The sequence below is a fragment of the Nomia melanderi genome, chromosome 9 (assembly GCF_051020985.1).
Source record: "Nomia melanderi isolate GNS246 chromosome 9, iyNomMela1, whole genome shotgun sequence".
NCBI lineage: Eukaryota > Metazoa > Arthropoda > Insecta > Hymenoptera > Halictidae > Nomia > Nomia melanderi.
This window is the reverse complement of record NC_135007.1, coordinates 1,111,593-1,139,194: the sequence shown is the minus strand read 5'-3', so window position 1 is coordinate 1,139,194 and position 27,602 is coordinate 1,111,593. Positions and strand designations below refer to the sequence as shown.

Below are 27,602 nucleotides of genomic sequence, written 5' to 3'. Positions count from 1 at the left end.
AAGTATACTTTGCTCCGAATTACGGCTGGGTAATCACCAACACAGTGTTTTTAATTGATCAATTTTTGTTTCTAATCAATTAATCAGAAGAAGCACCCTAATTCAGAATAGTTACAACCCACGGATGACACACAAGGAAACAAAAAGAACAGGAAACACGCATCACAACTTACCTCGCTTCCAAAAACCTTTCACTTCACAGACCTTCCTCCTCAACATACAAGAAGTTACAAATAGAATCGGTAAAACACAATCTGTGTCTACAAGATACCATGCCTTTGCAGAAAAGTTTACATCTGTGAAACTGGCAGAAACGTGAGCACACAACTCAAACAATATGACAGATGCTCCAGATTGCGATACACACAATCAGCCGTGGTTGAACACCAGATAACTACGGCACATAAAATCCTGTATGACAAAACTAAAATAAAGCAAAAACCATAGGTTTCTGTCAGAGGAAACACAGAGGAACACTGAAAATCACGAAACATCACAACAATTACAACAGGGACTGTGGTTACCAACTTACAAGGGAACCTTTTTAACCAACACACTCTGATATTGAAAAAACTAACATGAGATATAGTTTTTAAGAAAATATTTAACATTTATTTTTCTTATCAGCCAACATCCAGTTTAAACGAGTGAAAACACCCCTCAAAGTTGAGGGTTGAAAGTATATTTTTTTACAGTATTTCTGAAACTAGAGAGCGCAGAAAAGAAGTTTTCTTTGTAAATTATTCATCTTAAAACTAGATTTATTTTCTGCGCCCCCTAGTTTCAGAGATATTGTAAAAAATATACTTTCAACCCTCGACTTTAAGGGGTGTTTTCACTCGTTTAAACGGGATGTTGGTTTATAAGAAAAATAAATGTTAAATATTTTCTTAAAAACTATGTCTCACATAGGTTTTTTCAAAATCGACGTGTGCTGATTAAAAAGGTTCCCTTGTCAGCTCAATTTGGATCACCCACCTCGTATTTTTTATTGATCAGTTGACCAATTAAAAACACCGGATTGGTGATCATTCACCCGTAACTCTGAGCAAGGTATGCTTAAATAGGAAGCACTGATTCTAGCTAATGAGTATTAGCGAGTCTTCAAACTCCCTGATGATGCCAGCTGCAATACTAGTGAAATGTCGGGGAACAATTCCTAATGGGCACGGCTTACACCTGGAAACTTTGAACAAATATTTTTAGTTTATCGTCATGTCCATTGAACTACCTGTCACAAAACAATGCTATCGAATATCTTGTATTTGAATATTCAGTAGGTAATTCTTTCAGATTTTCGAGCTAAATTTGTAACCCGTTTTTCTTCATTATCTTCAGTTTCTATGAAATTTAATTTTAAAAACAAAAATTGAAATTTTTTGAATTTATAGAAATTGTGTTACATCTATAAATTTCCGAATAAACTGAAACATATTAGAACAAATTATTACGTCACAATTGCCTTACCTGGTTGAAAAAACGTTTAGACATGGTTAATGCATGTAATAATGTGTGAATGTATATAATTCTATTTGGGAGATTTTATAAAATCATTTTTGGAAGAAGTATTCCTATAACTATTATAATTAATGCATAAATAATTTTCAAGGTTAAAATTTCTTTCGTGTCTTTCTATTAAGATTATACAGAGAACTGACTTTGAGATGTATATTCGATGCAAAAGAACCTAAAAGAATCGTCTATTGAATGTTGAATATACAAGAAATGTGTAATTTGTTGAATAATGTTGTCTAATCAGAGCCTCCTGATATATAATTCGTCATTCTTAAAACGAAGTTTTTCTACTAGTTTGAACTCTATACTGATTAACAATTTCCAAACATAACATTATTAATATGTTTTATAAGGATGAAAAACTCTATCGATTAATGTATTTAAAATTAGAATTTTACGTTAAAGAAAAAATGCAACTGCACTTTGCAACTACACCGATACACAAAAATGCTTAAAAGTTTCATAAAAATCTGTAATCTTTAACAACATTTAATTTTGTCCTATGACAGTTTTTTCTATATCAATTTTTTCAAAGATACAGCTGGGTCCAGTTCCGTGGAACACCCTATACAATAAATGAAAGTAGTTTATGAGTTGTATAACATTAAACATTGGAGTATTCGAATATTCCTTGAATTAAACTAAAAACGCAACCCGTGTGATAATAACTTCATAAGCTTCTACAGTAAATTGCTAATCCTATAGTTTAGAAAAAGACCTTCCATACTTTATATTTTTAATTCATAAAAAACTATACATTGCTAAACTGTTTGTAATAAAAATTGAAATTAAAGTAATACATATTACGCGAGTACATTATAAATTGCATTTTAAAAACCACTCCTGACTGATTGCATGTGTTTATGAACTTATATCTCCCGCAAAACGCAGACAATGAAAATATGTGCATATCTTAATGTAGAATGATTGAAGAAAGTCTGCATACATCGTAAACTATTTAACTAATGTGGTATTATTTTGTAATGGCAAAACTAATATGAATTTTTTAATAATATTAATATAATTTTCATCCTATAACTGTTTGTAAATGTTGAAAACAGAATTAATTTAATTATTTACTAATACAATATTTATATATTTTTATTTTTGTCCTAAAATATGTTCTAATTTGTTTTTCTTCATTATTAATTGTTTTTGCATTTTTCGATTAAACATTATTACCACTATAGGAGATCAAACATTGATATTATATTCTACACTTTCATTTTTGTTCTCATTACAAGTAATGTAGCAAAGTAAGTAACCTTGACATTGAAGATAACGTATGTCATAATAAATTAATTTGAATCTGAATGTATTGTAGTTGAAATGGAGTTATCAGGATCACTTATTTTAGTATCGTACAGATAAATATTAACTTCACGTATTAACGAATTAATTAAAACATCAATATTTTATACCTTTCGTTTTTATTTTTCTTTAGTCTACATTATCAAAATGATTTGCTTTATTACATCGTTTACTTCCAATAAAAAAAGACAACAATGAACATTCATAACACTTTTTATGTGTGCCAATTATACGAATAAACTTTCGATGTAAACAGAATGTTTGCATTTCAAAAGCATAGAATTTCGGGGTCTATCTTTATACTATGATCATTTTCCATAATTCGGAAGAGTAGAATATGATACCAAAATATTGAAACTATTTCGTTGTGAACCTGTAATATACAGTTTCTTTCTCACAGCACGCTCACACGATGTTTGCTACAATTTGCCATCATTCGTTTTGAATTGTTATTATTTGCTATTAATTTTGAAGTTACTTTTCTCTGCATATGTCTTTTAACAGGGTGTATTTAATTCTAACTATGTTTTTGAAAGAATTAATTTTTTCAATAACATCTGTGTCAACTTTTTTTTAACGGAATGTTGAATACACTAATTGATTTATCTAAGCATTTCCCATAGAAAGTATTAACCTATTTATATAGATAAACTGGTAGGTTCAAAAATACTTTAATTCAAATACTGCCATTTCTATTAGAATTGACTACAAGAAATTCAAAGACGTGAAAGATGATTTAATGCTGTCGATCAATATAATTACTTAAAACTCAAGTACTTAAATATTTACATATGAGCCACGATGATTTAACTCATTTTTAATATTCGCTTCACCAAATGTTATCATGTTATAAACAAAAATTCATTTACAAAAAATTAATTGGACTTTGATATCTCTTCCATTACTGTATCTACAGAAAAATTATTTATTAATTCACATTAAATGATATAAATAATTAAAATATTCTTTTTATCACTTTAATCCCTTGTGAGACATTTTACTGTATCCAATAAAACGAAACAGTGTGTACATGAAACTATTTTCTTACTTTGGGTTAAATCGAAGTATATAGCGAATTATTTTATTTTACTATTTATTGTAAAAATTACTTATTATTTTTACTAATAATTATTTCTTAATTATTACAAAATGATGATCCAGTGTTGCCATTATAAAATAATTACATGTTACTAATTAAATCTGAAATACAACAATGTAATCAAAACTTTGAACGAAAGTATTATACTTACATTTGTTAGACAGTAATAATGATAAAACTTTGGTTTTTTTTCTAAATAATAACAGAACTCAAAATTTAAACTGTAAGAGTACAGTTTTATTATATTCATTACAAAATCATATCATTTGATAGAATTTTTATTTTTTTATTCTGCAGTATAACCATTAAACATACGCAAGAGTAACCGAACATAACTGGATTTTCTTGATCTTTACTTTTTTTACCCAAAATTTATTTATTTTCGAGTGCAACATATTATGTGATACCTTTTTAATTACAAATTATAATAAAAGTGGCCAGTTGTAGATTTTGATCAATTTTCAAAATGGACGATGAAAGTTTTTTATGGAATATGATTTTACATGTTTTAAGGAATTCGAACTGCATAATTGTTTATTTTGGAGACACAGAGAAAGTTTTAAAAAATAAGTGTTTACTTTACTCTGCTGTCGTTATTAGAACTTGATAATCAGGGTTGTTTCCTTCAGATGACGATGCCAAAAATAAGTACGCTTAGATGATCAATGTCGATCATACGCAAAAATTCATAAAATTATCGTTATATAGGAACACAAATTGAAACCCCGTTGGGTCATCTTTGTATTCATAATAGTACAATTAATTTGAATGATAATTCATTTAAATTACCTTTTCTCAAGTTACTTTTATCGGTTAGTATCAAACCAAAAATTACGAAGGCCTAGTTTATTGCCATTCACCAGAAGGGTTTGTTTAGTATTAAATAATGTAATGAAGATATCATCAATTAACGGAAGATGCCCTTTTTTAATGCAAAAAGATTTAATCACATCTCAAATCGTTCGAATAATAGGAATTAAAGATTATAATACAAAACGATTAAACTTCAAGCAGTTCGAATGACTTCGAGTATATTTGAATATCACGTGTTCAATGCAAATATGTTGGAACGTCATAGATTTGGATAAATATTTACATTAAATGACATTGAAGAAATAGCCAGGATCGTAAATTACACAGATACCACAGTGTTTTTTCTATAGCGATTAATCAAAGTTTAAAAACATAATTGCAGTTATCTTTGACTTGAAAAATATTCTCACATGTCCATTAATATATACAAAAGGCTTATTTATTACTAAGGAAATAATCGAATATTCAAAAATGGTTCACTGTTTGTCATTGTTAAATAATACACTAAAATCGTTTCAATAATAAAAAAAACACATAGTTTTATATTTCTATATTAGTAAATCTAATATTAGATTGCACATTAAATTTGGAAACATAATATTGATCACACGTATTATTTTCAATGATCATTACAAAAATCGGTCCCAATATATAGAATTTATTATAAACTTATTGATTATAAATAGAATAAGATAAAAAATGAATGTACAATATAAAATTGACATAGTCTTTGTACTCAGTATAGGAAACTCACATTAATATTATTAAATATTTTTATATTTTCAGATTTTGAAAGCATGGGAGACCAAAGTGATTTGGTGGTTATATTGGATAGGTTTAGGTGTCCTTTCTAGTGTAGGGCTTGGTACAGGCTTACATACTTTTGTACTTTATTTAGGTCCACATATAGCAGCTGTTACAATGGCTGCATATGAATGTGGTGCGCTTAATTTCCCTGAACCACCATATCCCGATCAAATAATATGTCCTACGAAAATTGATCCAATGTGGTCAGCAGGCATATTAAATATTATGCGAAAAGTGCGCATAGAAGCTATGCTTTGGGGTGCTGGTACAGCTCTTGGTGAATTACCACCATATTTTATGGCTAGAGCTGCGCGAACTAGCCGACAGAATAATAAAAATGAAAAATTTGATCAGGAAGATTTGAAAGAACTGGAAGCATTAGAAGCATTAGAAAATGGTGAAAATGTATCATTATTGATACGTATAAAACTAACTATGAAACATTTTGTACAAAAAGCAGGTTTTTGGGGAATCCTTGCTTGTGCTTCAGTAAGTAAAAATGATTTTCTTAAAATGTTACTTTTTTTTTTACAATGTTCTATTCTTCCATAATATATTAAATACAATTTACCTTTAATATGTGCTATATATGTGAATACAATTTGAAGTATATCAATTTTATATTTCCTTATAATTACCTCCTTTTGGAAAGTTAGCGATTTTTTATTATCAAGACAAATCTTTTACAGATTCCCAATCCATTATTTGATTTGGCTGGCCTGACATGTGGTCATTACCTAATTCCTTTTTGGACATTTTTTGGTGCAACACTTATAGGGAAAGCTATTATAAAAATGCATATTCAACAGCTTGCAGTAATTATAGCTTTTAATGAGGAACTTCTAGATAAATTTATTAAGTTATTGGCAATTGTACCATATGTTGGTTCTAAATTCCAAGAGCCTTTGAAAAAGTATCTTATTCAACAGAAGAAGAAACTGCATGAAAAATCTGCGGTATGGGGCCTTTACTTTCATTAATTGAATGGGTGTCTAGAAGAAGGGCCTATGTTACATTTCATAAATTTTAGAAGACGGCTGAAAAAAGAATTATACTAAGAAAAAATACTATTCACTGAACAGACGATTGATATAACATAAGTCTTTCCTCCAAATTGAAAACTGAGAATAATGATCAAATAATAGTAATTTATTACTTTTTAAAAATGCAAATTTGAAGCAAGCCCGTTTGTTTTTGTTTGCTAGTGGGCAACAAATTTCTATGTAGAATCAGTAAATTATTAGGTTTTTGTATGTCGACTGAAATTTGTAACAGAGACCATTTTTTTCGTATAGTCGTCAATGTTTACCTATGTTTTATGTTTAATTTCTGATATATGTGGTAATAATTAAAAATGAAGTCTTTGTAGAAACGTTTTTTATATCACATTTTGTCTTTTTTTGTGTTTTTTTTTTAAGAAAAAATAACTTTCAAACATTTTTTAACAAAGGCCCTTCTTTTAAGCATCCATTCAATTATGTTTTGCATATTTGAATGTTTATTAATATACATCTTACTTACAGGATGGGACAACAACCATTTCATGGTTATTTGATAAATTTGTGATGTTGATGGTATGTTATTTCCTAGTGACCATTATTCATGCATTGGCAAGAAATTATCATCGTAAACGAACTAAATTGTCTACTGATTAAAAGTTAATAAATATAGGATGTATAATGTAAACGTAAAATCAATTATTAAACAAACTACATATGAAATTGCTGTTATAGCATATATAATTAGGATATTAAAAATAATGATTCGGTAAAATTTTTAACTGCACAATACCACGTTTGCAAGATAAAATAACAAAGTGAAGAATAAATTATGAAAAATTTAATGTTAAGTTCTAATTTTCTAAAATACTGTAAACATTAAAGATACCCTCGTAACTGTAACATGTATGTTTATGGAAATGTACATACACATGTCAGAGAAGATTTTTAAATATCATGTAACATATAGTGTATGCATTTTACTTTTACATGTAACTTTCATAAAGACAATGGAACATACAATTTCAGAATTGTTTGTAGAATTTGTAATGTTTATAACTTCATTTGTAATGGGTTTAAGAATGATACAAATTTAGCTAAGGGTACACTTTTTATAAATATTATATTATTTTAAGTATACGTAATGATTATTAAATATATTTGTCAGTATTCCATAATAAAAGGGAAAAATATTTCTGTGGTTTAGTATGTAGAAAGATGAAGTCAGTTTCATGGGTTGATCGTAGCACTGTAACTATTTTTTCTGCATTATTTACTTCTTGTTTATATTCAAATCATGAAAAGCTGGCAATTTAAACTTGTTTATTTGGAAACAGGTACCTACGAAATGACTAATATGATACTGTTAATTTTCAAATATACTTTGAAAAAATGTTTAATATTCATTAATATATTTAAAGTGACTGTCGTATATGGCCTTTAAATATATAATAAAATTATCTGTCTTGGTTTGTTATAAAATATTATATTTTTACGATACAATATTATTCCAATTATCCATATGTGATAGGTTGACAAGCTTTTGTTTGCAGAACCAGGCCATTATTCGGATGGTTTGACTTTAATTGTACACTCTTAATATAGATAAATATTTTCTTTTCCATTGTAATGCATTTACCAAACACATGTGTTGTAATTTGTAATTTACATATATTTTGAAGGGATAAAATTAAATACAAATTAAAGACAGTTTGAAAGATTCATTTATTTTAAGTCTCTTCTGTATTGCAATGTGTGAAGTTAATTATAATTAAAAATTTCTAACTTGCAATTATCCAAATTCGACAATTTCTAACTGTTCACATTTTAATCTATTTAACATTTTATTAAACCAAATGTATCTGGTGCTATTATAATAAATATTACAATTTTGGAAAAAATGATGAAAATGAAAAATCGGAAACTGTATTTCTAACACTTTACACTCTTTTTCTTTAGAAAACATACGTATGCGTGAATGATGCTACAGTTGCAATTGTTCGTAAGTGATTACAGAAATTTGAAATAAGTGAAGTTAGCGTGAGAAATAAAAGATTCGCAAGTAAACATGTTCGACATTTTAAGAATCACTATCCACACTCACACATAAAATGTTTCTATTAAATTTTTTTTCCATAACGTACAATACAATAAATTTATTATTAACTGCGAAACGATAGTTCCTTACACGTATGTCTTTTACCTATTACGTACTTGACAGAAGTTGTTAAACCTGAAGTAGGACCTTATGCTTTAATCATTCTTATAAAGCTATAGAAGGAAGAAAGATTTTGTCTTTGCAACAATACACAAAATGATTTGCACTATTTTTTGACAACAAATCACTAATAAAAGATCGTAATTTTTCCGAATAATCTAATATAGATTTGATATTAATTACTGAATTATAGATTTTTAAGCATTTATATCAAATATAAATATGAGAAATGTAATAAAATATAAATCCTAATTAAATTTTGTATTATTTTCACTATAACACAAACAAAAAATCACGATCGGTGGAAATAAATTTGTGTTTAATTGTCATTCTTCCTTAACTAAACGAGAAAAACTATGTTCTAGATACTAATCCACGCAATAGTAATTGCATTTTATAAATTAATTTTTCCTGTAGCATTCTTTTAAATATAATTTTCTTTCAAATTTTATTCGCCTTTCGAAATATGGTCAACTTCATTTTACATTTTTTATTACTTTACTATCATATTTACCATAAGTAATTCTGTATTTATGATTTCTTGGGATCTTTCTTCTCCTAGAGAATGATATCTCATACAAGTTTTAAGTGCTCGAGAGGGTACAAGTTTGATACCTTTTTAACATCCTGCTTCACCTACATCTATGGCAGAGCGGAGATTTTATATTTTTTGTGGAACCGAAGTAAAATTGCAACGAAATGTTTTCCTCTCTTATGACGCGTTTTCATTATCATTTACTCCAGTGGAGGGATTGTTCATGTATGCAATGATGGTAAATGTACTGAAAATATACTAGTTTTTGGATAAAATGTTTGAAATGCGAGAAGCGGGAAATACATTAAAAAGTAATTATATTCCGACCTCAATATATTCTTTAGTTTTTCGTTTTTAAATAATTCATTAGTTTCTCGTACTTACATAATTTGTTTGTCCGTTTACATCATTATATAATAAATACGTATTTTTTAACCAGTTAACTGCGTTTAAATATGTCATTTTTCGTTGTTTTGCCTTGGTTTTTCATTAAAATATATCCTGGGTGCATTCGTCTTGTGTTTGACGAGTACACACTTCTTTTTTTGATCTTATTGCGCGCAAAACGAGAGATTTTTTAAACTAAATTCTATAGTTAGTATTCGAACGGGTATCTGATATTCTAACTAGGTCGGGAATTGTAAGGGTAAATTCGAGGTTCCTAAAATGTTGAAAATATGAGCCGTGTTTCGACACGAAAGTAGAACAACGATTAAATTCCGAGTATATTGAACACAATATTTTATAAATGTAAAGTTTCCAATTCCTTCCCGATCCAGGTATCAAGTATCCGAAATTTTCGGTTTCTGCCAGGAATTGAAATATTCTTAAAATAACTGTTTGGACCTGTTAGATATTGGTTCCGACTGAAACAGCTATGAAGAACCAAAATAAAGTCATAACTGTTATTCGGTATATAGGTTTCGGTTCCGATTTTTCAGAATCTATATTACATCGGTTCTATTACTGTTATTTTTCGGTTTTGTACTTCCGTACTGTATTTCTTTCAGAACTGAAAAATAACAGTTATGATTTTATTTCGGTTCTTTATAACTGTTTCAAGAACCTAAACCTAAGAGTTGCTTTCGGAAATCCTATCCGACCCGAAAATTCTACAACCCGATAAGGTCCACATTTTCAAGTACCCGCATATTTCTAGTATTTCTTAAAAACTGTTGAACATCATTGTTGCTACAATATTATGAAATTTCTAAGTTAATTGTAATAAAAGAGCGCGATTATTTTGTTACTAATGATTATTAAGGTAATTATTCCCATTGATTACATCTGTTTGCATTGCTTTTGTTATTCATTTGTCATAATTACAAAATTAGTTATAAATTATATTCCTTAACCTCTAACATGATTTTATGTTAATTATTATTTATAATCATTAGTTCGATTAATTCCTCGGCGTTACTTGAAATCCACCAGACTTTAAAAATCTTAAAAATTTCTAAAATCACGAATGAACCTATATATTTTTTTTTAATTTTGAATTTTATGAAATAATCAGTTTCACAAGAATCGCAAGTATTTATCACCTCCACTTTTTCAGTACCAGCGCTGACTATAGTCAGATATGTGTAACTTTTTGAAAATGTGCTTTTAAAATTGTGGAGTGCTATTAACACTAAAACTACCAAGAAGTTAAAGTGACTTTTCTTAATTCTTTTATAGAAACTCCAAGAGTGCATGTATTAAGATTTTCAATTGAGTTTGCGCATTGCTACACTAATTTCTCTAATAGTTTCGCAGAGAAACATCTATTCTTTTGAATAATTGCGAAAAGAAGACGTCAGAAATGGGTAATTTTGACCCGTTTGGTAGTTTTAGTGTTAAAGAAAAAATAACAGAATTAAAGATCTTTTTGTGTGGTGTGGCTAGAGCAACGAAAAGGTATAGTGTTTTATATCAGTGCACGTGTAGTCATGGATGCTGTATCGTAATATTGACATAAATTTAAGCATAAACAGAACTGTTAGAAAGCGAGTGAATTGCATTTTTCGATCCGTTGCATTCTTCCGATCTTAATCATCGTCGTGTGAGCATGTCCATACGACTACGACCAAGGTATCATTTGTAAAATTAATAAATTGTTAGGGGTACCCATAGATAATGTCGTTTCATAAAACTAGTTTACTTAAATTTTTTAAATCGTATATGAAACACTCAGTCAATGAGATAATCTCCGTAATTGTCTACGACATTTTGGCATCTGGAAACGAGCTTTCGTATGCCCCTTTTATAGAAATTCCTTGACTTTTCATTAAAATACTTTTGAATTCCATTGTTGACGTCTTCATAAGTGGACAATTTTTTAGTATCTAAAAAATGTTGTAGAAATCTGGTTTCCGGTTTGGATTTCACACATAACCCATTTTTCGTTCCCCATAACTAAACGAATTGCATGTAGCAACTCTCAGATACTCGATTGTCTGTGCTAAGAACATGTGGAACCCACCTTCCGCATCAGCATACTTTTTCAATTTTGTGAATGTGTTCTTGAACTGTAAACCACAATACATCAAGAATTTCTGCAATCTCTTCAATTGTCAAACTCAGATCTTTTTCAACTATAGCCCCCAATTCGTTGTCTTTAAGAGGAGACGAACTTCCAGATTTTTCATCGTGTTGCGTATAAAAGTCCCCGTTCCAAAATTTAGTGAACCATCGTTGACATTTCCAGACACTTAGGGCTTCGGAAAAACACAATTAATATTGATTGTTGTAACGGCAGCATAGTTTTTACGAAATTCATAAAGCATACAATGTCGGATATGCTCTTTCATCACTTTATCTGAAGTTATTCTTTTTAAATGATATTGAGTCTCGTACATATATGTTTTATTTGAACGAGGCAGAATGTAATATGCATTTTATTTGAACGAGACTTATGGATGAACGAACGAACGGGAGAGAATGAACGAAGTGAATGTTACATGCTTTTTCCATTATTTTTCCATTTTGTTTCATCTTAACACGTTCTGACGGGTTTTTATGCGTTTCGTTCGCGTGCTCGTTTTTCGATGGGTTTTTAAAACGTGCACGAGTTTTTGTGAGTTTTTAGAGAACGCCGTGCATGGCTTTTGTTTCAGTGATGGCGGTAACAGGTCGGGCGGTCAGATGCAACGGGGTGGTGTCGACGAGCTGACCAGCTTCGATATTCCGATTTTTAATTCCGTCGATTCAGCACTGTGAGCACGTTTACCGTTTTAGCTGACCAAAAGTCAATTACTAAAATTGTGCCTAAACTGAAAATTTGTTTCCCTAAGATAGTTGAATGCATGAGGAATAAGATACCAATAGCATTTTTTTATCTGCTTGTTCATAAGCTCCTGGGTTTTGTTGAAAGTTCGAAGTTTTCGTTACGCTCGATTTGCTCTTTTAATTCTTCGAAACATTTTTGTGTGTTTTAAAAAAAATGTATATATTTTTTACCAGGGTGAAAGCTTTACAGGTAAGTATATACTGTACTTTAAATAATACATGATCGTTTTATTATCCATCTCTCTTTAATGGTTTATATTTATGCATTATGTATAAGCAATGATAGTACTTATGAGTATAATACTTCACGAATGACTTTGCTTCATGTACTCTCATAGTTAGCAGAGATTTCTCTTCATCGTAGAAAAAAAAATTTGCTCCAATTTACCCCTCTTTTTTTAGACCATTTTTTTTTTCCATCAATCCATCGAAAAAGGTTCCGAGACACATTAATATAGTTTTCAATCGAAAATTGAAGATAGTTGCGTGAAATATACTAAAAAACCGGTAGTGACTCTGACTGCTAACGATTGCCTCTCCTCAATGCAATGCAACTGCAACTTTTTTTACAAACAGTGTATAAATAATAGAGGAATGTGAATTTAAAATTAATATAAATATCTAAATAAAATAAAGTAACATGTTTACACGAATAAATCGGCTAGTTGCGGCTACACTAACGATTTTTTAACTTTATTTATGGTTAATAAATTTGTAACTGTATCTTTCAATTTTCTTGTTTGGAGCATCTCTAACAACTAAATGAAAAATGGCATTAATCTTTTTCAGAAAATTTCATTCTTCACCTTTTGACTCGTAAAAAGGTCTCATATAGTTCCAATGAGTAACATCGACAGAAATTGGTTACTTTCCAATAGAGTGTAATAAACTGTTGCGATCCGATTTGATGATTATACGAAGTATCTGTTTACAGTCGGGGCAATACTTGTTCGGGGAAAACACGCTTCAAGGAACTCAAATTTTACGAGCGATACGTTTATGACCTATTCTTGATCAACATTTGAATGGGAGAGTCATAATAAATCGAATCAGCTACCATTGAGAAGATAAAACGTGGGACGATCATTGATAATGTTCAGTTTAGTACTATCTAATTTATACACGTAACTCAATTGCACAGTTTAGTAAGCATCCATTTATACATATAAGTCGATAAAGTTCTGTTGTTGCTAATAACAGATGGTTTAATGGTTGATCTTAAAAATATTTCTTATGGCGAATTCGAATGTGCAATCCGTTTTTCTCCATTACCCACAGTTGTTGAGAAAATTAATTCTAAATAAAAAACTTAATTTTTCAACTTTGAACCTTTGTTGTATCTTAATTATGAAAATTTCTGAAACTTTTCTTATACAACATTATTCTATGGATTTTCCTGAACACAATCATATAAATTTTAATGACATTATAAACATTTAAACATATTTGAAACAATGTTGAAAGGCAAAACGGCAACCGAAACGCGCCGGTTTTTGCGGATATTTTTCAATTTATTTTAAAAACTAAGCGCCTAAGAGAAAATATAATTCCAGCATGCGATAGAACAGGCATCCACCTTGCGAAATTCTTTAAAAAAACTTCCGTAATACATTTTGTTTTCAATTGAGAATGAAAAATAGTTTCGCGGAACATAAGGTACCGACAGTGATGTTCAATGTCTCACGTATGTATAAATCGGTTAACTGCGGCAGCGCTGTGCATCAGAAGAGACATGTGCTGACAACACTGAATTGGGGATATTTTGAAAAATTTTATTTTGTTTTATGAACGCGAAAGAACAATGTATTCTTTGTTTAAACCTTTTTTCGTTCTCAAGGTAATCCATGGGAGAGAAAAATTTGTTTCAAGGGGTGGTTCCACTCTTTCAAAAGGAAATTCGGCATGAAAGAATTGCAGTGTATTATGCTTGACTTACTCTACTTAGATAGAGTTTCATAATTTTTTGAATTTCTGAATTCGATAATTTCCCTTGTAAGTAAGTATTAAGTATTTAATTTTACCCCCCGAAGCCATCACCATTCTTATTTTCACGGTTCTTTTGTATTGTTTTTCAATTGTTACTTTTTAGTAATGTTGTTGTCGTTCACTCTCAGCTTTTTCAATATTACCTTTTCTTCTCTATTTTCTGTGACATGTTCAGTAATTTCGTGTTTATTTTCATTTTTCTCAAAAATTTTTGTAGCGTTACATCCGTGAAAGCATTCAATAACTCGAAAATATTTCTTCATAGATCCATATTCTTTAGATACTCTAAATTCTGTTTTAATTATTATTCATTAAATTGTTTATTAAACATTTTTTTCAGTTGATGACTGAATCCGAATTTAAGTGAAAGTTTATTACAAATTAATGTTTTTACTTCTCAATCGTCATAATTTTGTTGTAAACTCCAATACGTTTCTATCTTCTTCCCAATACACTACATTTCCTTCGATCAATTTTTCCTTCTAACGCAGTAAAGTTATTTCCATTATTTTCGATCTCATTCTCTCGTATTTTTTGTATCATAAAAATTATATGTTATATATTATAGAGTGATTTTGTTTTTACCGTGGCCGTCTTCCTATTATGACTACAATTTGATGCTCTTTTTCACTTGTCTTTGCTCAACAATTTAATTTCTTTTAAATTCGTTTATAATGTCTTAATGGCTCAATACAATGTAAATAAATTCTCTTTCCGCTCAGAAAGTATTAGCAAATCCACTCATTTCTAATACGTTATTATTCCTTTTCCGATTTTCTCTATTTTTTTAGTTGATTAAGTACTTAAAGTACTGATTCCATTTCTGATTATCGTATGGTAAGATCAAAATCACTATTTTTTCTTATTTAAAATTTATTTCACACGTTTTTACAGTATTACGTCTCTCACATAAGCGATTACATCCGTTTCCTCTTTTCAAAATCAATACACAAATCGTTCAGTGCCAACTCTCATTAACTATACGCTTGACAATCGACATACAACAACAAATCTGAATTCGACTTTTTATCAGGTTCAAGACTACAACAAACACATACCATTATTGTGGGAATCAATCTATTTTTTTACTGTCACGTCTTTTTGTACCACCAAAAGTGGCAAAGAAACGAAGGCGAACGAGATAAACGAAACATTCTGTATGTCAGTATATAATAATGTGTGCCTAGTTTCATAAAGAATATAAAATTGCTATACAAAACGTATTCGATAATGCATGGTTGACAATATTCATGACGAGGTAAAATTAAAACTATTATCATAAAGTTTTTAAATAATTTTATTATACGAACAATAATATGGATATTCAAAGCCTCGTTTATCGACAGATACGTTGTTTTACCTCCAGGAGAATATTCTATGATTTCTTGTCGTTTATCGACGGTCTTTTATTACTGATAACAGTTCCCTCAGTAAAGAAGCCTTCTACCAGTAAAGAGCAAAGGAAAGGGAATGCTTATTGTTGCTTTATTGCCGTTTTTCACCATTTGGAAGCAAATCACACGAGTCTGGCGCTAACGCAAGACCTTGTTTCAATGATTAAAGGTTTAACAGAAGTTTTTTTCATGTTAGATCACTTAAAATTAATCTTCTTCTTCATCGCCCGTACCAGTCAGCATCGCAATAAGACTTTGTGTATCGATGAAACCTTTGTCATCAATATACATATTGTCATATGCATCGTTGACTTCCTTCGCGCTAAATTTGTCGCCATAAGTCATCAAAGCGTGCCTCAATCTGTAAAAAATAACAGATTACTTTTCGTACCTCTAAAATACTGTTTTAAAATGTATGTACTCCATTTTGTAGATTATCAAGTTCTATATTATGAGTATATCAGACAATGTTATCAACAGGATATATCAGACTTAGATCGTATTTAAGTCATCATATATGTATCTATTACATATAACAAATAACGATCAAATGAAATATATATTTAGAAAATTACAACTGTTAATCGTTATTGGTAGAAAATCAAATACAAAAATATTATAAAGAAAGTTACTTAATACGACGCAAATAAAGTTTCTTACTCACCTTTCACCATCAATTTTACCATCTACATCAAAGGTGCTAAAGGCAGCTATTACTGTCTCGTCGTCATCCGCACCTGAACACATCAAATTTATTAACGTTATATTCCCGGGTTTGTTGAATGTAAATAATCGGAATATTAAAATTAACAAAATTTTTTCTGATACTTCATGTTAAAAATTAAAGTAATATCAATTATACTTTTTTCTATAGACTTTTAACTGAAAGCTTTTGTAAAAACTAGATACTATTATAAATAGAAGATCTTATGGATTGGCAAATACCTGATCCAGACATGCGAGTTGCGAACAGATTAAGTAATTGAGTGAAGTTGATTGGTCCAGGAGCTTCACTTAACATATCGTCGAGTTCCTTGTCAGTAACAAGACGACCAACGGAGTCGAAACACGCACGGAGGTCATTCTTTCCAATTATACCATCCTTATCTGCATCCATAAGTTGGAATGCCTAAAAACATAATTCCAAGAATTTACAATTTATTTGCTCTATACATAATGAATTAACACGGTTTTAGTTGTAATTTATTGTTTGTCATCTCTTTTATATAAACACTGGTTAGTAATTTTAAAGTCACTTGTATTATGATCCATTTATATTAACTTTTATTTGTACATATTTATTTACAGATGAATTGGTTGCTTCATAAATAATTTAAAAATATTGTAAAATTATAACAAACATGTGGTAAATATATTAAGAACTGATTTTACGAATAAAAATATCTGGACTGAAAGAATTGCAATCTCAATTTCAGATTTAAGTCGTTAATGGTCAAAGAATCTTTAAACTTCGACGATCTGATAACGGGGCGTGCGAGGCAAGTCAATATAAGGACGGACGGAGACAGATATGTATAAAAGACCTGAATCATTATTATTGAAGAATATTTAAAAAGAAACTAAAATTACCATTTTGTTATTTTTCATTTTCCTTTTCTATTGTCATGGAGAATTTTTCCTCAAACTTTCTTCCACTTATTAAGAAATATTTTCTACACATATAATGTGTTTATATATAGAAGATACATAATAAGTAAAAAAATTTTGTAGTATTGTGGTGGTGACTAACGAATAGTAACAGCAGTTTTATTCTGTTGAAAAGGCTTACTCAAATACGATAATCAACTTTGTTTCTTAATTGGTACTATATTTACAGATATTTATTGTATAGAATATTGTATAATTTCAGAAAAATAAATATGCTACATATGTATACATGTGCAGATGTTCGAATTTAGATGGTCGGGAGGAAATGAATTGAAATGATCTGTCTATATTATTAATAAAGAAATTATTATTCTGTTCAATTTTTAGTCTTGAGTAGTTATCGTTTATTTGTTAACACGTCTCTGTTTCTACTCGTTTTAAGCAGAAGTATTAGAAAACCATCAATACAACGCATATGCAAGATATTTAAGTTTATCTTCCTCTCTTTCTTATTTTCTAGAAAGGAGCAATTTAATTTTTATGAATTGCAGCTAAAATTATAATACATCGAAAACTTCCTACAGCAATACATAATATGGAAAGAAGAATTATTACAGCGTGTGGACGATTATCTTTTGTGAAAATAATGAAACGTGTTGTGCTACTAATTGAAAAGAATGTTATTTCATACTAGTTCCAAAAGTTAAATAAAAAAATTAGTTTACATGATCTTCAGTACTCTTGAAGAGTTTTTTTATGCGTGAATTATATGTTTCATTACATATACTACAATGTATTTTGTATAACATTTAAACTACAAACTTTTATATATTGCTGTGACCTGGATCGTTGAATTTATGATTAAAGTTAAGTGGTCTATACAAACAAATAAAATGTACAATTCCATTGAATAAAGCAAAGTTGAGTCTTATTGCATTAACCTATTACACACCAGCTACAATGAAATTATACAATTTTCACAGAAAGCATTTTTATAAAATTTTAATAATAGTAGCAATCTTTCTGGTTATAGAATTGGGTGAAATACTCTATATATGTAGGGTGGCTTAACTAAATCGTTCTTAGAGGTATTGTTCACCGTAAAATTTTCCTTTCGAAACAATAAGTTCTATTTGAAATATTTTTTCAAACAACGAACTGTTGGGAACATAATTACTGTTATGAACAGAATAAATTAGGATAACCTATATATTACACTTGTAATTACAGACACAACATAGTTGGCCTTCTTTTTGTCGACACTGAGTACCATTTAAATTGTTTCCAACTTACCTCTTTAAATTCAGCCACCTGTTTTTGAGTGAACATAGAGAACACACTGGATCCAGTGCGCTTCGCTTTTCGACTACCACGACTACTTGCTCTAGTCGAACCAGATTCTTTTGGTGTACTAGTAGGAGTTGGTGGTTTTTCTTCTGCCGGCGCTGGTTCAGGTTCCGGTGGAGGAGCCGCTGCTGGCTCCTCCTTCTTTTTGGTCTTCTTCTTCTTTTCCTTATCCGCCTAAAATTGTTTGGTAAATAAGCTGAATACTCTTACAGTTTGGTAAATAAATTAAATGTTCTTGTAGTTTGGTAAATACATTAAACGTCTTTATAGTTCGGTAAATAAATTAAATGTATTCGTGGTTTCGTAAAGAAATGAAATTTTTTGCCAGCAGTAAAATAAATACAGTCAACCGTGAATAACACGGTTAAATGGTTCTATATTATTCAGAACGGTATCATAAGGAATTTGAAAGTCATACGAATGTATCGATAATAAACTTTAACCAAACCGTGCAATTTTTGGCCTTGTTATACGAGGGTTTGCTGCAATTTTTAATCATATTACTCGAGACTCTGTGTAACTCGAGTACCTTGTTATTCGAGGGATGTTTGTACGCACGTTTGAATGAATCATTACAAAACTACGGATTTTTATGTATTTATAGGAAACTTGAAAGTGCAAAATTATACCGAATACGCATCATACAAATAAATATATAAAATGTCCAAAATATAGTAATTCTTATAATATTTGTCAGGTGAACCCATTTTCTATCGTATTTCCATTTTTTTCGTTGTATTTAAAAAAAAATTGAATTCTCATAAATATTCACAGTTCAATCATCTTTATATTACAAATATTTATGAAAATTTACGTTTTTATCATTTATATTCTATAAACTCAAGATCTACAGTTTAATCACCAATTTTCTTAAAACCTTATAAACAGATTACTTAGCAGATCTTAAGCTTTACAACAAACTGGTCTATTTAAAACTCACTAGAAAGAAACTTTCTTTTAATGTAATGGAGTGTTTAATTCCTGTATAATGCTAATTTCTATGAAACACAATATGAAAATGAGATACATTAAAAGTATTTTGTGTTCCTAACTTCTTTATAAAACAATACTACCTTGGTTAGTAAAAGAAAGTTGGTAAAGTTTAGTTGGTAAAGAGACTTTGGTAACCTACAATCGATGTATTTTAAATTTTGCAAATTTACAGAGGATTTCAAAGAGGATCCCAATATAACTCTCTATTATATTACTGAATATAATAATGTATTACATAAAATATAATTAACTATACATTTTTTGTCTACCTTGAATACCATAATAGATGTAAACAGATTGTCTAAGTAAACATTGGATGTATTCTTTTTTCTATAAAGTTGTGTGATTCTTTAAAATTTGTAATTTAATGGAAAAAAGTGGTTTTGCTATATTTAGTTCTTGTCGATTTTGATTGAGAAAACTAGTCGAATTTCTTAAAGGTCTTGTAAATGAAATAGAAACTGACAACTCATAATACTAACTGATGATTAAGACTATAAGTAGAAACCGGAGAAAAATTCTGAAATTATTACACAGCTAGAGTTTTTGAAGTACATACTTAAACTCGAAGTACATTAAAGTTTGCATTATTTCTTCTTAACGTCATTGTTGTTATACGTCTTATGAGGGAAAAATAACTGCAATTTGCACACATTGATATGCATTTTTAATTATTTTTTTTAAATACGTGTTTCATTATGCCCTTTCAGAATTTATCTACATCGGAAGAATCATCTTATTTTCAAAAATACTTTTGGTATTAATGTGTACGGTATTATATTAAAAAATTTTATTTTTCAAAACTAATTAATAATTCTTACAATATTTTTTATGTTTATAAACTTCACACGATAAAAGTTAAGCTGATACGCGTTTAAGACCTACATTTTTAGATCTGGGGATGTATTTTCTTACATTTCCTTTCCTGTACAAGATTATTATCTACACAGAAAATGCTACCATACCATTTGATATAATTAATTATTGTTCATGGTCATATTCAAGAACGAAAAAACTTCCAACCCCTAAATTCTAATCTTTATGAAATTTTGTAAGATTATACAACACATAAGAACTATGCATATAAGAAACCATTCCTTGTCAGGAATTTAAGAAGAAAAACCACCCTTGGAATTTAATAACGCCATTAATGTAATCATTGCACTACTAGGACCGTTATAAAACAATGAAAATAAAATTCTTTTACTTATATCATTTAAAAGGTAAATTGACTTTACATTTTAAATACATTGTTTTGATTACTTTGATTGATTATTTTATTCTTTTTTAATGTAAAAAGAAAAGAATCTTTTAACTACTTATTACGTAGGATTATAATACGTTATATAAATTTCATTTAATTTATTTACATATTCATACTTTTCTAAGCTAACATAAAGGCAATCAATATAATGATATCGTTATCTAATATTCTTTAAAATATTAGAGAATTACAGCTTAATGATTTTAATATTTATACATAAAATTGTTCGAATCGGCATAAAGTAGTAAAACAGCGAAAAGTTAAAATGAAATGAAAGAAAACATTTTATATGATACGTTCGTAATAAAAAGAAATATAAAAATAATTTAAATTCTTTAAACGATTGTATGTTAATTGTACACAAAAAGAATTTGTAACTGTAACAAAATTGTGACATAATAATTATCTAACTTTGAGGTAATCCTGAGTTAACGTAGGTATTACCGAGGAAAATTCGGAAGGCGTTACTCATACAGACTAATAATAGAATCTTCCTATCATCCGTGACTGAAAAGAAGCCAAGACATATATAGACCGTTTACTCCGAGCCGCCTCTCGAGTTACTACAGTTACGTAATTTTCGTATTTTTGTTATATACACGACGATCTCAAAAATGTTAATGGATATTATATAGAGCCAACTACTAGGTGGCATTTATCCAACGTAATCGTTTGTCTTACGAATTTTTAACAGTTACATTTGCAATTACTGTATCGTCACCAATTTTTAGGAAAACTTAAAACATAAATCAGTAGAAAAATAGATAAGAAAATAATGTAAAACTTTATTCCCTAAGGAACGAACAATATTCGCGTTTATGAAAATTTCCTTGGAATCTTCCCCGTATGTCCGACTCTACAACGTAAGGCAAAGGATTAAAACTGAGAAAGTAATGACAATGCGACTCAAGGAAACTACTTCGCTGCAAAATAATCGATATAAATATCGATACAAACATTATCACGTGTATAAATATGTTTGTGTACGATAAAACGTGAAACTGTGCTTCTAAACGTGATTCGGGCTTTGTTTCCACCAGATCAGATCGAATCGAGTGGCGAAGGTAAGGAACGCGGGGATTCCATGATCCTTAATGCGCTCATCGAGTAGGATTCACTGTTAGAGATAGATGGAACGATAATATCCGGCTAGGAACCTAACGAAGAGCACTGCTTACACTCTCTAAACACAATTCTCGACATTCCTGGTGCAAGTTTGCACTTTGATGGATTGATCACTCAATTCCCGACACAGTTTATATGGTTTCATCGACATGTTGAAAATTTAGCCTCGTAGGAACGGTAAAACGTCTTTCCAGCACTAGTCACAATTATGGTATTCAACATTCTCGTCTCGGTTTGCAGCATTGCACTGTTTTAGGGGATATTCGACGAAGATTTCTCGCTATGTTCCCTGATCGTATCAAGCGAAAGTCACAATGGCGTCTCGGTGCACGCGGTACCTACTTACCATGTCTACAGTTGGTTTGTAAGAGGATGGTACGAGATGGTCACAACGAACCAACTGTCCAAGTCATAGAGGTGAACTTGTCTAAGTAACTTTGGTAGATCTCCCCCACTACGGAACCGGTGCTTGAGCAGGGGTGTCTTGCCCGGGTACAACGCCAACGCCTATCTGACCATATTTAGTGCGAGCCACCTCAAAATAGCAACCCTTTCGATGTTTCGACTAAAACAGTTTGCTCAGGATTGTGCTACCGACGGCGTCTTACGGCCCTTTTTCGCAGCAAGCCTATGCTTTTCACCACGAAAATATGAGTCAAGGGTATCCCGGAAGAGAATATCTACGATAATGTTTGCTCTTGCGCTTCCTCACCTGTTGCAACGTGCAATGACGAACGAATTATTTTATTTGGCCGCCTTGTATTCTTTATCTAATTCCGTCTATTGCCTATAAATACGATACAAACGACAACTACCCAAAGCAAACATTCCACTCTGTTATGTGAACAATCATTAAATATTATACCTTCGTGTCATTACTTCGGTAATGCATTCCACAAGGAACATTTAACGAACGTCGAAAGTTATTTCGAAATGCTTGCGAGGTATTTAACCTGTTGTCTTATATTCTCTACCAACGAATCGAGAAAACTGAATCTTCACCAGAAATAAAGGTGTGCTACATTCTACAATTAGTTCCTGTATTCCTATAGAAATATCGAAGTACGCTAAACGTGCACAAGAAGAACCTCACCTAAAACTCGAAATTCTCTGTAATTGAAAAAACATTTTACAATGTCTTAATTATAAAATAAAAGGAAAACACTTTTTATAATATATTCTTAAAGTAACAGTAGTAAAACCGTGTAAATAATTCGTTACTCTAATTGTTATTCTTTAAATTATGTTATTCAACTTGTTTAAGTTACTTTTTCAAATCTGTTATTATCAACATTAAAGAAATACAATTTAGATTTCTAAAGTGTATTTTTTATGTAAAGCAACTATTTACAATCCATAATAATAATATACTTAGGATTGTTAACTTGCAATAGAGTTATAATTTTGTCTAATACTGATTTCAGTAATTAGCAGATTTGAATGTATATGTTCAACATACAACACTGTCAGTCATAATCAATTTCAAATAAATATTTCTTTCACTCACCTCAATATTCAATTAACACTTTATGTTTTTATGAATTATATAATTTTTATTTTCTATTCTAGAAAAAAGGCTGTCTTCATTCTAGATATCCTCCTTAATATTGTTTAAATAACTCGTTGGTGAAGTATAAATACTTTTTACAGTTGTCTCTGCATAAATATATATAGAGGATAAATTGGATCATTTAAATTTAATTTATAAGAGACAGAATTTCTATGAAAGTGGTACATTAAATTACCTTTGGAATACAACGTTCAAATATTTTCACTAACATTTTATGCATCAATTTGTAAGTCACTTTTAAACGACAGATCTTATGCATTTTCATCAGAATTAGCATAGACTTTTTTTCATTTTAAAATTAATAAATACCTTAATAGACAAAATAAATGTCTTTGACTTCGGTTTTTATGAATCCTATTCCTGAAAAGTTTATGTATACAATGGAAAACGAAGGTACATTCCTTCAGTGGAGAAAGAATATTTCAAATTAATATTCGTTTATATTAATATAGTATTAATGTAATATTAATATAGTGTTATGCTGATAACAATATTTGTACACATCTATAAACTGGCTGCCATAGTAAAAATCATCAACTATCTTTTTTAATAAAAATTTCTTTTCTTATATTTTCCTTCATGAATCGTCCCGGATTAATGTTCATCTATTACTTAATGAGTAAAAATTTATTATTATAGAGTAGTAGATTTCATACTACGAGTAAAACATAGAATATGAACATATATTAAAAGTTGAATAATATTGCAAATACTCGTTATACGATAAAATAATGTTAATACAACAAGAAAATTTTCATTGCTGATTCATTGTACTCCGTAAGGATTTCCGGTGTCCACACCAATGCCCGAAGTGCTTGGTTACCATAAATAACTGTCCGATATTCGAGAGCACAAAACATCGGTACATTTAAGATGCATCGTCGAATTTTCAAGATTACCGCATTAAACATTAAGTCCTCTTGTTTCACAATTTTACAGTTACATGAAATTTCATGTCATTTTTGTTTAATTAAACTTTTCCTTCTTCAGACTGCTAAAAGAATTGTTCATTGCTGTGCTTTTATAAACTGAGCTCCTGTGATAAATAAAATAATAGGAATAGTGGACTGTTTTACGATATAGCAATTAAAATAATATTCTTTTTTCATATATAGAATATCGTTCGAAAAATCTTTTCATGCACAATATGTACATGCAATACAATTATTAAGCGGTCATTTGAAAAGTGTATTAATATTAAACAATATCTTGAAGTTCATAAATCATAACGAAATAGAGAAATAAGAAGAGATATAAATAAACGAAAAATAATAGTAAACTGATACTAAGGAAGAAAATAATAATTATTTTTAGTAGTCCTATATTAAGATACTCTCCTACCCAGACGGATCGATATTTATTCACAGCTTATAAAAGTACCTTCAATGTTAGTCAACATTGTCTTTTTTAATAAATTATTACTGTATAATTTATAGCTGAATCGACTGTGAACGATTAATGTTAATTAAGTACATATTGATATCATATAAATTGTGTATTCACATATTTACATGATTACTTATTACCTGTACTATTAATTCCAAGTAATTATTCGGAGCTACGTTTTATAATTAATAAAAATAGTAAATATCGCTGGACAACAATTTAAGAAAATTCATTAATAAAGTAACATGTTACATGATGGTTTACTCACTCTGTTCATTTATCACAGTGTATCTCTATATATAAAAATTAAAAAATTAAAGTGGTATTCTGTAGAGTCTTATAAATTGTGAGAATAAACGTATTTAAGTATATTCTAAACGAATAATTTTTGGTATATTCAACTTTTCGAAGGTTATCACTAGTATATTTTTATAAAAAAAACATGAACCTGGAATTGGATAGAAATTTATTAGGTCGTATTAATACGTATCAAAAACGTATTTTTTATTTTACATATTGCATATGTTTAGTGCAAGTGTATGTTTCTTGAATATGTGCAAATGTAACGATTTGTCGAGCAAGAATAAATAAGACAGTCTTATAGATCAAACAGCTAGAATTAATAATAGTATCTAATTTGGAGGTAGTACAGTATTAACACGCTGACTGCCACGGTGGTCGTCGATGACCGGTTACAATAAGAAAATTAATATCGAATACAAGTATTTAATAACATAAGTAGCTAACTAATAGTGTAATATGAGTACTGTGATATCACATCACCAATAATCATCTCTAATAATTCTAAACTTTCCTTTATTATGAAAAAATAAGTATTGCTATACAAAACACTCGAAATTCTTCTGTTAGTCAACGTGCTAATATTCAGTAGGTAACAAGACAAAAACAACAGTATAATCTATATTACTGATAGATTACAGTTTATATCGTGGTTTAGTATGAATCCGATCTTTAAATGTTAAATGTATATCTACTTATTTTTAAGTAGTTAAATACTTATAACGAAAATTAAAAGTACTTAAATCCAAAAGGAATAAACGTTTAATAATCATGAAGTGGATTACATCTGTGTTAGATTATTATTATATGGTTCCAGTGAGAGGGAGAAAATATGTTGCGAAGCATGCGATAAGGAGATTCGATAAGACAATAAATTTCAAAGCAGATAGGTATAGTAGTACATAAAAAAATGTCTATGAATGTAATAAAATTGCTTCTATCACTACAAGTAATAATGTACAAAATAATTTTTTGATTATCCAGCAATAATTTATAAAAAATAATTTTTATGCCGATGAGTGTCAAGCTATGGTTGTTATTAACTTGTCTTGGTGACGTCTCAACAACAGAGTAGGCAGACATTTTTTTAAAAGATGCACTGGATAGTAAGATAGTAAATAATAAATAATGAATGATATAATAAAATAATTGATATTTTCTGGATATACATATACACATTTTTCTTATATATTTCTCAGACGTATTTCGCATATTTATTGCATGTATCTTGGATTATTATATATGCATAAACATCAGCAGTCTAGCCATCATAATTATGGCACTTTATATATCTCATTCACTTAAATTGTTATAGATGTTTAAAGTTGATACATTTAGCGTAAAATGTAAAAATTGTCCTTAACAGAGTACATTTGTTCCTTTTTTAAAATTATTAAAAAATTTTACATTACTCTAAAGATGATTTATTTTTATTTTGTCACAAGAATTTTTTATTTCTTGCATTTCAGTAATTAGTAGCGCTAGGTATAAATTAAGAAACTTACGACCGACGAAATACTCGTAATTTTATTATTCTGTACTTTTTAGTAATAAAAAGATGTTTAAATAGAGTCTACATTTTGCTATGTATTACTTATAAAAAGCGAAAACGAAAATAATCTTAAATACAGCCAATTTTTTTAAACATATAGCATACTTCCTCAAGGCATTGTATATATACACAGTTAGATATACTATTTAATTTCTAAAGTTACATCAACGCTAAAATAATATTGTTAAATATACTGGTATACTAGTATACTAGAAATTAAATAAAAAAAAATATTATCTTAACATCGGCTTCTTATTAAAAAACAACAAAAATTTTAGAAATTACTCTTTATTGGACACTTATTCATATTTTATTACTATTTTCATGACTATTTTCATGACTATTTTCGAAGGAGAAATTGATAAGTATAATATACAATCCCCAATGGTTCTGCTTGTGAATTGAAAAAATTGAATAAAAAGAATCAAATGAGCTAAAATTATGCTTATATGAATACATTATTTTTAGATTACATTTTCCAAATATTTTGGTTTAATTTTTCACTAAAAAT

The 27,602-nt window shown here is 29.3% G+C and overlaps 2 protein-coding genes and 1 long non-coding RNA gene across 5 annotated transcripts in view; 2 read left to right on the top strand and 1 right to left on the bottom strand.

Annotated features, from left to right (window-relative positions):
• The window catches only part of LOC116431223 (Transport and Golgi organization 5), a 29,985-nt gene extending 21,647 nt beyond the window's left edge, over positions 1–8,338 (top strand). For 2 of the 3 annotated variants that reach the window (XM_031986348.2, XM_031986349.2), the window contains 3 exons: positions 5,525–6,034; positions 6,235–6,501; positions 7,069–8,338. In XM_031986348.2, coding sequence (XP_031842208.1) covers positions 5,525–6,034; positions 6,235–6,501; positions 7,069–7,200 — 909 coding nt within the window. In that variant the 3' untranslated portion in view covers positions 7,201–8,338. The remainder of the gene's footprint in view (positions 1–5,524; positions 6,035–6,234; positions 6,502–7,068) is intronic. The other variant, XM_031986347.2, reaches the window with a different exon arrangement.
• Positions 8,339–15,831: 7,493 nt separating this feature from the next.
• Mlc2 (myosin regulatory light chain 2) lies at positions 15,832–22,799 on the bottom strand. The gene is made up of 5 exons (XM_031986350.2): positions 22,630–22,799; positions 18,848–19,075; positions 16,892–17,075; positions 16,611–16,683; positions 15,832–16,307 (listed from the first exon to the last, which is right to left on the bottom strand). Exons 1-5 carry the CDS (start codon positions 22,630–22,632, stop codon positions 16,154–16,156), a joined length of 642 nt encoding a protein of 213 aa, XP_031842210.1. The 5' UTR covers positions 22,633–22,799; the 3' UTR covers positions 15,832–16,153.
• On the top strand, positions 17,034–18,855 carry LOC116431225 (uncharacterized). The gene is made up of 3 exons (XR_004235876.2): positions 17,034–17,182; positions 17,255–17,312; positions 17,383–18,855. It is a non-coding gene; the product is annotated as an uncharacterized LOC116431225 (long non-coding RNA).
• Positions 22,800–27,602: the final 4,803 nt, after the last annotated feature.

What these genes read in the sequence shown, in the direction of transcription:
- Mlc2 (XM_031986350.2), bottom strand. An exon ending in AACTCGCATGTCTGGATCAG is followed by an intron (nt 16,684 to 16,891) that starts GTATTTGCCAAT and finishes TGATGTGTTCAG; the next exon opens with GTGCGGATGACGACGAGACA. An exon ending in GGTAAAATTGATGGTGAAAG is followed by an intron (nt 16,308 to 16,610) that starts GTGAGTAAGAAA and finishes TATTTTTTACAG; the next exon opens with ATTGAGGCACGCTTTGATGA.